Here is a 13,683-nt window from a genome sequence, read left to right as displayed (position 1 = left end):
ATTTAGTTATTTATTTTAAAAAAGGAATTTTCTTGGAAAGATGCACAGAAATAGCAAAGACCAGCAATCAACAAAAAGATAGGAGCCAAACAGAATAGTTTTCATGACCAACAGACTAACCCTTCTCTAAAGTTGTTTCAAAGGGGGCAGCTAGGTGTCACAGTGGACAGGGCACCAACCCTGGAGTCAGGAGGACCTGAGTTCAAATCTGACCTCAGACACATAACACTTACTATCTGTGTGATCCTGGGAAAGTCACTTAACTCCATTGCCTCACCAAAAATAATAATAATAAAAAAGTTGTTTTAAAGCAAAGCAGCAGCCTAAGTTTTTCTTAGCTCTGAGATTGAGCTGAAGTAACCTAGAGATCATAAAACAAAGGACTCTTCAAAACAGATCTAATATATGTCCTCCTTCAAAGGCAATTGGGTACTATTGAAGGTAGCTTAGAAAAAAAAGTCCCTGGAGTCAGGAAAAGCTGGATTCACAGGCTGCCTCCGACAACATATTATCTATATGGCTATGTATGAGTCATTTAAATGATAAGCAATAAATAATGAATAATGAACCATAAAATGAATTTCATTTCCATTTTAGCATACCCATATAACTGGTATAGACATAATCCCTTCTCCTTAATTAGAAATTATTTGCAAATAGCTAAAATCAATTTAACAAGTTAAAAGATTTCCCCTGGAAATTGATAAATTATTATCGCTGTGTTGTAGCCAGCTGCAGAATTGTAAAGACTGAGTCTCAGTGTATAACTAACATGGACTACCTCTATTCCACTTCTGTGGACTTAGATCATTTTAAGAATAGGCCCCTCTCTTATTAGTGATCTAATTCTATACCATGTGCATTGCCATGACACAAGGTACACGTTATTGAATTACTCTATGTTTTCAAGGACTTTTAGCAAAAAATCTTCCTTATTATTTTTGTGTCTGCCCCCAAAACCTATATCCATGCCAGAAATTCCTGGATTATTTTTTTAAAAGGCAAACTGCTAAACTGGCACAGCTTCTAGATGCATAGCTTCTAGAAGATCATTTTTTCAAACTGACTTAAAAATCAATTCTATTTTTTAAAATATGCTATAGTAATCTTTATGGTGATATAGCAGTCTGATTCCTTTTATGAAACTATCTTTGAAAGCTACATATTTGCAGATTTAGAAACTCATTTTGCATCAGTAATTTATTCTGAAGTTGTCAATGTACCTGTTCTGTAGTCTTTAAATTTTACTACAACTTTTGGCCATGAGCAGTCAAATTTAACCTAATACATTATAGCTACAATCATGAAATTTAAAGAAACACAAGTCCACATTTGACAAGGCAAGAGCTTGCCTCTCTTGACTGAGAACCAACTTCTTTTAAGGAAGTTGATGGTCTTTAAGCTTCTTTAATGATCTGCATTGACATCATAGATATCCCCATGATATTGGCCTTGTATTATCCAGTTCACATTATTTTTGTGTTATTTATGAAATTTATTAAAATGTTACATGAAAATGTTATTGCAAATAGGATTACCTTCCAAAGACTAAAATGATCATTTTGATTTCAGTTTTTCAGTTTTTATATATTTTATAATATAACACATCATTTAGAACAAGGGTTAGGAGAATCAAGAGGGCTCCACTGATATCCTTGTTATTATCAGGAGAAAATGCAGTAATTGGATCAATACTGTGTGTCAAAATGATGGGGGGTACATGGACAAGAGCAGTAAGGGATTGGTAGCCTTGGATAAGTCATGATCTCTTTTCACTTATCTTCCCATAGTCTTCTAAACCCTCTGTGATCTGACTTCCCATCTCATAATTCAACTGAAATTGTTTTCTCCAAAATTAAAAAAAATGATCTCTTAATTGTCAAATCCAAATGCCTTTTTTTCAGTTCTTACCCTTCTCGAAATGTTGACAAAATTTAGACAGTGTTATCTCATCTTCCTTATCTCGGAGGACTCCAAGATCTATATATTCAGCCCTATCTTCTCTACTGAGTTACAGTCATGCATCACCAAATCCTTTTGGACATCTTGAACTTAGTGTCCTTTAGACATCTCCAATTCAAAACATCCCAAATAGAACTCAGTATTGCCCTGAACCCTCCTCTATTTCAAACTTTCCTATTGTAGTGAAGAATACTATCACCTTTCTAGTCATTGAGGTTCACAATCTCAATGTTGTCCTTGAATTTAAACTATTTCCCCCATATCTTGTGAGGTCTCACCCCACTTGACAAGTCATTGGAAAATCTTTTCATTTCCATCTTTACAACCTCTCTCCACTCACATGGTCACAACCCTAGTTCAAGACCTCATCATCATCTCTTTCTTGGAAAATTAAAATAGCCCTCTAAGATCTCCCTGCCTCAAATCTGTTCCCATTGCAATTCTTCCTCTATTTAGCTGACATGTTGATTCTTCTGAAGTGTAGGGCTGACCACATCATTCTCTTAGTCACTGAGCTCCAGTGATATTTTTTTTTAACCTCCAGGATGAAATATAATCTCTGTCAGGCTTTTAATACTCTCCAAATCCTAGGGCTTGGAAGTACTAAAGCAGACAGCAGTCTCCTAGTTAAATATATTTCCTTCAGTAAACTACTAAATAATGATCATATGCATGATATAATATATCATATTTTAAAAGAATTCTGAAAAGGAAATATACTACAACCTCACATTAATTCATTCAAAAATCTTTCAGCATTAACTGCCAGGAAGTTGTGAAAAATAAATGCATTGTGCAAATGAGATAATATTTGCAAAGCACATACCACAATGCCTGGCACATAGTAGGTGCTATATAAGTGCTTATTTCCTTTATCCTTCTCTTTGTGCTGTTATTTGGGAATAGGCAGATGGGAAGGAATCAAAGTCTCTATTTCTGGATAATCATTCTCAATTTCCTTCCTCTTCTTTACCCAAACTAATTTTTTTCTCCTGGTTCTCAAACTAATCCATTTCTCTTTCCCCTAGCATTCAGGTCACATTGACAACCCATCTAAACTTGATGCAGGTTGATATAATAGAAATATCACTGAACTTGGAGTCCTGGGACTTGAGTTCAGATAGTGACCCTATTGTCTTAGGTAAGTCACATAACATCTCTTTTCCTCAGGTTCACATCTGAAAAAAGAGGATGTTTGACCAGATGACCTCTTAAGTGCCTGCAGTTCTAGATCTATAATTTTAAAACATGGAAAAAATCCCCTTGCTTCCTTGTTTATTTTAGTCAAAACATGTAGATCTTTTTTCCCCCAAAGAGACTAAATGAAAAGAAAGCAAAGACTGAAAAAATATAGACATGAATTAGTTTGCAGAGTAAAGATTTCTGATCCTACTTTTAACTAATGTTGATACAGCAATTAGTTTGACTGGCAAAGGTTAAAGTTTATACCCAGCTCAATCTAGGATGGATTTTATACAAAGATATTCTACCTTTTGATTCTACATTACGTTGACCCAATTTTCATTTCTGGTTGGATCACAGTTATGCTCAGGGCCTGCAACTCAGCTTTACCTTTGGACATTTGCTCCTCAGATTTCTTACCTATGACCCAGGGTTGTGAAATATCTCCAGTCTATAGCTGTTGTGAGCCTTATAGACGTTCCCTGAAATATGATCTAGAGTGATGACAATTTCCTCACCCCAAAGATTGCGTCTTGGAATACTGATCATCTTGCGGTGACTTCATAGTTAATGCCTCTTAAACCATCCTCCTAAGCAACTACTGTAAAATTAGTGATGGCATAGAGGATAATGTGCTGGGCTTAGAGTCTGGGAGATATGGATTGTGATCTTGCCTCTGACACTAATTAGTAGTGTGACCTTAGACAAGTGGCTTAAACTTACTTTCTATGTGACTCAAATGATTCCCTAGGACTTACCTCTTAACTCATAGATGATGTATGATCTGTGTTCATAGAAGAAGATCTTTATACTGACAAAAATCACAGAGCCTCCAGTTAAGCTAATATCGGTGCCCTGACTTTATCAAAAGTCTTGTATCCTGGATAGTGAATGTCTTTTCTTGGGATCTCTCCAGATTATCTTTTTTGGCTCATCAAGCCTAGTCAAGGTGATTCCTTGAGGTGTGGGCTTCTAGAATGTTATAATTAGAGACTTGCAATACCAAAATAGGTAACACACATGCAAAAAAAAAAAAACAGATAAAACTTTGTTTACAGGAAGATAAGGATTATTCCTTTATATCTAAGAGAAATGATTTTTAATAAACAATAATTTGGGGAGATTCAGCTCTCCCTCCTTTTTTTAATCCTTATTTCAAGACCTCAGTATCTGAAGGTTGAGCTAACTTTCTCTATTCAGACCCCACCCAGGTGGGTCAGACATCCTGTTCCACTCAGGTTTGGGTGGAGATAAATTCTTTAAATAAATTATCCAAATCCGGGGGTAAATGAAGAAGTAAATGACATAATCAAAGTCCAGGTCCAGCCCTTCATTGTCATATTCATTCTCTCATTAATTGTTAACCAATCAAAGTTAATTGCTTCCCTCAGGAATACCTACTCTTCTAATGGCCTGCTGCCATGGCTGGTCTAAGAAAGAGATACCAAATGCAGGCATTATTAATAAAATTATCAAACTACCCAGAAATTATGTCTCTTGAACCTTTTACAAAAGTACAAACCCAACCTTCTATTAGTGGTTACAAAATATTATCATTACAGTTTTAAAATATTAAAAAACCTTAATAACATGACACAAATAATAGGTTTAATTTCCACCAGGAAAAGAGAAGGCTCATTCCCTTACAGCCAAAATATAAGCTTATTTAATTTGATTTTATCCTTAATGGATAAAGAGAAGAGTTAAGATTTGCCTTTTATATGACCAATCAATTCTTGTGTTTTCTGACACCAGTATTTATTAAATCACCCATATGATTTCTTGTGTAGGATGAATAAGAACAGTGAATTTGATCTTTCCTCCACAGGTTTATTTTTTAATATTCTTTGTGACTTTCTTTTGATCTTCACACTCTTTTTTTCCTCTGGATTTTGTTGTCTAGCTATGGTGCCCATGAATAAAAATAATATATTAGCAAAGGGATTTCCACAGATGAGAAAATGAGAAATAACTCAAAAGTCTAACATTTATGATCGCATTTAGTCATTCCAGCACTCTGATTATTTTTAATACAGTACATTTGCCAATTATGAACATTAAATTTTGTTTAGTCCTTGCAAGTCCTTTTTAATTTTATAATTTTGGTACTGTTTCTTTTTCCAGGATATACATATATGTTGACTCGCACTTGACTCTTACTTCATTCCAGTTATTTCAATACAACTTTAGACCAAATGATGGAAATCTAAGTATCCCAGCTTTATAATTTTGGGGATATAGATATATATGTATACATCTAAATATGTGTATATATATGTATGCATGTATATGCACATAATACATATATGTTCGTGTGTTTGTATGTGTGTGTATTGACACACACATACAACACACACACATAGCTTTACGCCTCAGACTAATACAACTCATAGATCTGTTGAGATCACAGATTCTGAATGATTACCAAAGTACGCTAACTTTTATTTTAGACTGCAGCCAAAGACAGTGGCGTTTAACAGAGTGGTATTACAGTGACACAAGTTCAGGTGGTATGAATTATACCAGTGTGTCATTTTGAAGACTCATGACCCAAGTAATAAAATGTGGTAATTGAAGTTAAAAAAAAAGAAAGGCAAGGCTATGGGGGTGATGTGCCAGTGACTTGAAGATATACACTTTCTAAGATAGAAATGAATTAAGATATAAAATTATACCGGACATGAACTGAGAGGCTATGACAAATAGTGGCTTGGCAATAAAGGGTGTATGTATGGAGTGTGAAGGTAAGTCCTAGGACTCTTCCCAACTCCTCCTTAGCCTGTTTCTACTTAAGGTCCCATTTTCATCTGTATGAGACCCTAAGGTAGAAATTCCAACTGTACTAAAACACGCATTTAGATAGGCTCCTCATAAATAAAACCATCTCCTCCATTCATAAGCAAGTGAATAAATGAATAAATGTTGCTTCAGAATGGTTAATGATCCATTATTGAAAACCACAATTTATTTTGTCATAGGAATTGTATTGTACAAAGTAAAAATGCTAAATATTAAATGTACTGATAAAAATTATGTTTCATTGAATCTGTGGCACAAAAATTTCCACAAAACTGAGAAAACGTTGACAATTCCTTGTTATACTCTTAAAGTTCAACTTTCAAATTCAATAATTTTTGGAAGACTCTTCAGTAGTCTTTGGAAAAGCATTCTTTTTTTCCCCTGGACAAATAACACTATTTTAAATAATTAACATGTACATAAACTGAATCAATATATATTAATAGTGATTAATTACTAAGTTTTGTAGTGAGGCTGCAATTAATCATGAACAAAGAGCCAATGCACTATGAAAGCTTAAGAATGTACAAAATCCATCAAATGCAATCACTAAGTGCTTTGTCTAATGAGGAAATCAGATTTATCACACACACACACACACACACACATATCTGCATATTTATATATACATACATAATTAAATTCAGCCAGCAATAGAAAGATCTTCAAGTTACTCATTACCTAGAATCTCATGGGATTCTCAAGATCCTAATGATAAAAATGTCTATCCAGTAAGAATTTTTTATTTGTTTCCAGAATATATATGACCCAGTGGTTTGTGTCGTAAAGACCAGTAAAGCTGCTATGCTATCTGCATATTTGGAAATTTTTGTATTTTATATGATTTTTCCCCCCAAAAAAACCTTAATTATAGAATAGGTAATTTACTTCCATTCCCCTTATTTAGCTATTCTTTCTTAATTCACATATTGCAATTTTGCTCTAAAATTCTCAGGTTCATAAAAACAATAAAGAAAAGTTATCTCCCAATCATGTATATTCACTTTAATGGTGTAATTGCTATAAAAAAGTGATGAATGTTATTTCCCCTAATCCCTAGTGGATTAAGTAAGTTTATTTAGTTTTGTGTGTTAATTTTATATACTTTGCCTCAAGCTCCAAAGGGGTCCTGGTAGAGATTTCAGGGGATCCATGAACATGGATGTGAAAAAAATGCATCTTTATTATCATTAACTTCCAATTGAATTTTTGTATTTTCTTCAATTATGAATGCAAACAACAAACACTATTTTGAGAAGGGTTCTATTGTGTTTCACCAGATTTTCAAAGAACTTCATGACACAAGAAAAGCTAAAGAATGTAAAGAATCTTCTACCAGACTTAAGTTTTTCTGGAATATTTGATTCTCATAAAGCATGCACAACAAGACATATTTAGCCCAATCTTTTTTTTAAAGTATTATTACATTGTGAACTATAGAAATAGAGTGTCAAAAAGTATCTGCATAATTTTTCAATGCAAAAATGATTTTTATTTTGTGCAACTAAATAAAATATGTGATTTTAAAGCATTAGTGATATTCCCAAAAAAAATAAAAGAGGAAAAGAAAAAGAATTAACCAAAGAAAATACAAAATTAGTATTGAAAACTTTCTGGAAGCTTTTTTACTTTCCTAAAACTATATTGATATAAATCATATTGCTATTTCATTTTGGATTTTAAAAGTTTACACTCAAGGAAAACTATAGAATAAAACTTGGAGAAGTTAGTGATACCTTAATATAATTTTAAGAAAAAATCTCCCTCTTCCTTTTAAAAGATGGTTCAAAATTTAAGTGACAAAAATGTACACTTTGTGTTTTTATGATATAATCTACCTTAACCCTTGGTTAAATAAAAACTGTATAATGGGAAACATTTGCATAATGTCCATATATTTTAAATATGTGTAACTGAGAAGATGTTATAAGGGAGAAACTACTGCAATTTCTCTGGCAAAAAGATAAAAATATGATGACATATTTATTGCTATATTTATGTTTTGATTCTATTGACTTGATAAAGAGCATCAAACTACAATTTGAACTTTTAAAAAAAAGTTATCATTGTTCCCACTGATTTATTTACAAACTCTTAGCATTCCTTACTTCTCCAGTCATAAAACTAACACCAGAAGTTGATTTCTCTATAGTCCAACTTGCAAAAGAAGCTCCATGAAGCATCATGAAGCATTAAGGACTAAAGTCTTTCAGCTCATGTACTATACACATAAACTAGACATGGGATATTACACCACAATAATAGGTAAGTTCTCTAAACATTTAAAATCAGAAGTATTAATGGGTTTAATTTTCTCTCTGTCCAAGGGAGTGGAACAATCCAAAGGGTTTTGTTTTCAAACTTCCTCTTTTTGTGACTTGGTACTTGGTTAGCAACTAAGCATGCCTATTTCTAATACTCCAGATTAATATTTGTCATAGCTGAAGGCTATCTTGGTCTTAGCTAGCACCAGGATTCAGGAATAACTTTGAGCAGAAAGGGAAAGGGACAAGGATAAAGTAATTTGGGAATTGAATATAACAATAATATGCCTACAAATATATTTAAAAGAGGTTGCTCTCTGAGGTCAATGACATATTTCAAAAGTTTGGTTTCAAGAGTAGTTAAGAAATAAAGGGCAAAGTTTCATTGCAAATGCATTTATCCTCATTTTCTTTGCCTATGAAGTTCATGTTAGGTCCTAAATTTGGCAATCACCTCTCAAATAAAACCTCCTTTTTTCAATTACAAGTGTGTCCATTAATGACCAAAGAAGAAATCTGTCACTTTGTAAAGGCCTATAAGTGTTGACAATACTTTCTCTGATGTTTTTCTTCCTTAATAACATGACATTCACAAATATTATCTCATTGCAGCTCTTTCCAGTTTCAATTCTTTTGTAGAAATACCCTCTCCCTGTTTACCCTCTAGCCCCTCTCAAATAGAGTTGCAAATCAAGGCATTGAAATTCCAGATAACTAAGTAATAAAACTGGACTGTACCATTCAATGAGTTTAATTTTGCTACAATATTTGCATAGCAGCAGAGGCAGATGTTCCTGAACCTGAGACAACCAGTGGTAACCTAGATCAAAGTTGCAAAAAACCTAGCACAAGCATAGGAACCATATACCTGAAGGTTATATGGTTTGCCAAATCAATAACTAAAAATATCTGACAAAAGAACAGGCATCATCCAACATCACTTACAAGCAAACATTTAATAACAATACAATTGGGTGACAAGATGAAACCTAAAAAATCGGATCATTATCTGGAAAGTTTAGGCCCCTGAAAGGCTAAATAGGGAAAACAAACAAACAAACAAACAAAAACTGAAGACACCCTGTTGTTGTTATGGAAACTTGAGGATGTTCTGGTTGCCCCAAGGAAGTTACTGTACCTGTGTCCACATCCTTCACCTGTTGCCTGGCCGGAGTCCACAGACTCAACTTTCATCTCTTGAAGGACCAAGGTCTTTTCATGTTCTCCAGTAAACTCCATGCCTGGCACCACCTCTTCCTCCAGGGACTCCACATAAAAGACTGTCCGGGGAGGATGTTGCTGACTCTGACCAGGTAATCCTTGATGCAGTCTGGTGGCCGCGGAGGCCGGAGTGCCATTGAGTGGGTTGGAGGAAGAGGAGGAGGAGGAGGAAGAGGAGGAGGAGGAGAAGGAAGAGGAGGAGGAAGAAGAAGAGGACGACGAAGAGGATGACTTTTTCCAGAAGGTGCTCCCGCTGCCCCTCTCCTGGTTTTTCAGCAGACGGCTCTGGCTTGGCCCCCAGTGCTCAAAGCTGCCACTGCTGTCCTGCTGGAGACAGCTGCCCCCCGCCGGCCCGCCTGGGGAAGAAGAAGGGTGGCTGAAGAGTTTCCAGCGGAGTCTCAAGATGTGTTTCACATCAAAGTCTTTCCTCCCGGAGCCTGACATGCTTTCCAGAGGGAAGAGAGAAGTGGAGAGAACCGACCGCAGCCAAGGCAAGGAAGGACGGGTAAGGGCGAGTGTCTGGGCAGTATAGGGTAAAAGCAAGCAAGAGGAAGAAGACAGAGTCTGTTCCTATACGCTCCCCTTCGGACACGGACCGCGAGTGAATGCCACGGCCGGGCTGAGTGTCCAGCCACTGACTATGAACTGCCTCCTGCCGAAAGGACCGCGTACCGCGGGATCGCGGCTCTACAGCTGTTTCTTCCCGAAGAGGACCCCTCAGCCCGTTTGAGCTGGGGATCCAGACAGAAGCCCAGGTCTGGAGAGAGAAGAGAGATTTCAGGAATCCCTCGCAAAATCCGCGAGGTGCAAGGGAGGAGAGGGAAGTGGGGTAAGAGAAGAGGGCAACGGAGGCGGCTCCGGGAGAGATGCGCTCAGAGAGCCAAGAGGGAGAGGGGAGGTCTGTGCGCGCACCCGCACGCACAGTTGGAAGCGCAGGCTGGCAGCGGACAGCAGCGAGATAACCCTTAATCAAAGGCACTGAAGCAACAGAGCCCCAGCTCGGACGCGATCGGCCGCCTCCTCCTAAACCAGTGGGGACCCCAGTTCCTCTCGCAGTCAGCGCCCCAGAGTTCAGAGCCTGGGAGAGCGCCGAGAGCGAGCGAAAAGTCGTCTGAGCGCTCTGCCTCCCGCCATAAAGCGTGCGCCGGTTCTTCCTCCGCTGGCTCTCAGGGGAGTCCCATGCTTGCAGGTTATCTGTGCTAGCCGAGAGATGGCTAACAAGATAGAACGACAGCTCTTTATAGTCAGCTTCCTCTGCGTCACCCCCCTCCCTAATTAGAGAAAGAGAAAGAAGAAAAGATAAAGAAAAAGAGAGAAGGTGGGGGGGCGCTTATGAAGCTTCTAAGGTCCTCACAGTACAATTTTCTATCAGCCTCTGAGTCTCCCCCTCCCCCGTAAGTGACGCAGATGTGCACTGGGGCCTATACAGAGAGGCAGAGGGAGGGAGGGAAGGCTTCAATCTTCTTTATGCAAGTAAGTCTGCAGGTCTGATTGTCCCCTGCTGTGGGTCTTGTCACCCTTTGTATTCTTCCCCCCTTCCTTAACGACATTGCCACCAGGGCAATAAAAGTAAAACAAACAGAGGCGTTATGCTTTGGCATCAGGGACCTACCAAAGCATGAATCTTAGCAGCCTAAACTTAATAGACTGGGATCAGTGCGCAGGTTGCAGGTTAATGACTTACAGTATCTAGAGAGCGGTACTCATTAGCTTCTTGCCTTGGTCTTCGGGCAATAGGAATAAATGCCAGACTGAGAGGCGCTGAGTGTCAGAGGAGAGCGATGCCACCCGCCTGCCTCCTACCTTCTGATCCTTCCATTAATACACACACAGACAGTGCTGCACCCTTGGGAGGTGAAGTCACAACACAGAAATTGGCTGATGGACAGCTGCCCACATGGGAGGAGTTGTGCAAAACAGTGCATTTGGGATCTAGGCACAGAATGAAAGCTTTTTCTGAGGAAAACTAAACGGAATACAATGGCAAAAGTATAATGAAAAGTATTCATTTTCAACGCAAAAAAAAATCATCTGAAAACAATTCATGGGATGCTGTAGGCAGCAAAAAAAATAAAATCGGTATTCATTGCCTCTTTACCTCACGAATCAGTTTGGAGAAGAAAATGTATCTTTTTCTTCATAAAAATATTGGGAGAGGTCACTCCTCTCTAGATAATACTACTCTTGCTGGCTTTGCCTTTGGCTTTAGTGTGCTCACAGAATTCTTTCCTGTTAACCCTTGGATAAGGCCTTGGTTAAGGCCAGTGGAACGAAGGAACAGTGAATTTTCCAACAAAGACACTCTTCCCCATTCATGAAAATTTCATGGCTCAGCCTCTCCCAAGGGAGGCCAGGTGTCAAACATTAAAGAAGTACTTCATTACTAGTGAGTCATTTTATGATTAAATAGTTGATCTAGTCATAAACTCACTAAAGAATATGATGTCTGGCCTAGACAAAGTTGGACATTTTAATAAAATAGGAAATTCAGCCCACAAAGCTCAGCTTTCAAGGGAAGAAAAAAATCACCATTGGACATATTGATTTATGCCACAACAGCTGGACTACATAGTCCCTTGTGCCTTGATTGTTCTCTCAGTATTTGGTGATTAAGAAAAAGACAAAAAGTCCTTCAAAGTAAATACTAGTGACAGATAATGTTCTTCCAAGAGTTGGATCAAGTAATATTTTACTTTACGACAAATGTAGCTCTTTTAACTTTGGAAAGTTAAGTTGAACATCATTGTTTATTTGTTGAGAAATTTGGTGTTGTCTAGGCTTTTTAAAATTTTCCTAAAAATCCTGATTGATGATTTTTGAAACTATAAAACCACGAAATTGCATTTTGTTTGTATTAACATCTTAATACATTTGAATTTGCCAAATGACAAATCATCCCCTCAAGAGCATAGATATACATACAACAAAACAATACAAAAATAGCAATTAATTTATCACACTCATGTCTTTCCTGGTTGTTATTCTCTGACACCAGTATTATAAAGGAATTCCCCTGGATTACTATTATATGTGCTATAATCTTTCCACTCATACAACACAAAGCAAACAAACAAACAAAAAACCGAGCCAAGATTTGCTTTATCTACATGGGGGAAAATGACAAGCATTTGACAGTTGGTAATTAATGTCTACTTGGCTATTGCTGGGCAATTAATTTTTTTGAAGTATTGCCAGTATCCTTTAGCCCAGTATTTTTAGCTATATACAGAAGTAATGATAAAAAAAAGTCTAGCTAAGAAAACTAGCCATGTTGACAAGTAGTTTATTAAGTTAAAACTCATTAAAATCATGAAAAGCAATGGATTTGGGCTTTAATCAATAAATTCCTGAAATGTGTGAATGAAATTAGAATTACTCAAAGGAAAAGACTGTTCCCTGAGGAACTAACAAATTATGTATTCTGCTGACATTTAAGTAAGTCTTAAGAAATTATCTAATATAGTATAAAGGGGGATGGGGAAATAATGGTTTCTTATTATAACCTGACCTTGCATTACTTAGATTTCTTTGGAGGAAGTTATATCAGGTGAAATTTGTCTATCAAATAATATTTTGTCATTCACTTCCACTGACACATAAGAAATTCAGGGCCAAAGGAAAAAAACAAAAGTAACTATTCCAATAGTTACACATAAATATATCACCTAAGCACACTCACATTTGCTTCAAAGTATTTTTTTTTCTGGATCCCTATTTAGTACCAGTCAAAATGATTCCTTGGTTGGAATGACTGGTCACTCTGAGCTCTCTAAGAAATGTCCAAGTGAACACAGTCTACAACCATCATTTCCTTTGACAATTTTAAGAAAAAAATGAGTTAAATGTGCAAGGAATCCTCATAATTATTTAATATTCAAAATATGTACACTAATAAGAACATTACCATAACATCTACTATGTGCTAGGAACTATATTAAGTGCTTTACAAATATTCTCTTAATCCTCACAACAAGCCTGTGAAGTAGGTGCTATTATTATAACTCCTGTTTTAAAATTAAGAAAACTGATGCAAATATGTTATGACTTGCCTAAAGCACCAAACTAGTAAGTGTCTGAGGTTACATTTGAACTCACATATTCCTTATTGTAGGCCCACCATTATCTACTGTGCTGCCTAGCTGCCTAACATAAATAAAGATATACTGTAGCATTCATTCCAGTTTTAATAAAAGGTCCTACCAAACTATAAATGTACATACAGATTCCAACTGTTTTTTCTTTTTTTAATTAATAA

The 13,683-nt window shown here is 36.6% G+C and overlaps 1 protein-coding gene across 2 annotated transcripts in view; it reads right to left on the bottom strand.

Moving 5' to 3' along the window:
- KLHL1 (kelch like family member 1) overlaps positions 1 to 9,872 on the bottom strand; it is a 554,297-nt gene extending 544,425 nt beyond the window's left edge. For both annotated transcript variants that reach the window (XM_027844567.1, XM_027844568.1), the window contains exon 1: positions 9,346 to 9,872. In XM_027844567.1, the coding sequence (XP_027700368.1) occupies positions 9,346 to 9,872 (527 nt within the window). The remainder of the gene's footprint in view (positions 1 to 9,345) is intronic.
- Positions 9,873 to 13,683: the final 3,811 nt, after the last annotated feature.

This window comes from Vombatus ursinus, unplaced genomic scaffold (genome assembly GCF_900497805.2).
Source record: "Vombatus ursinus unplaced genomic scaffold, bare-nosed wombat genome assembly UNPS02014942.1, whole genome shotgun sequence".
NCBI lineage: Eukaryota > Metazoa > Chordata > Mammalia > Diprotodontia > Vombatidae > Vombatus > Vombatus ursinus.
The sequence above is the reverse complement of the archived record's forward strand: the minus strand, read 5'-3'. Positions and strand labels throughout refer to the sequence as shown.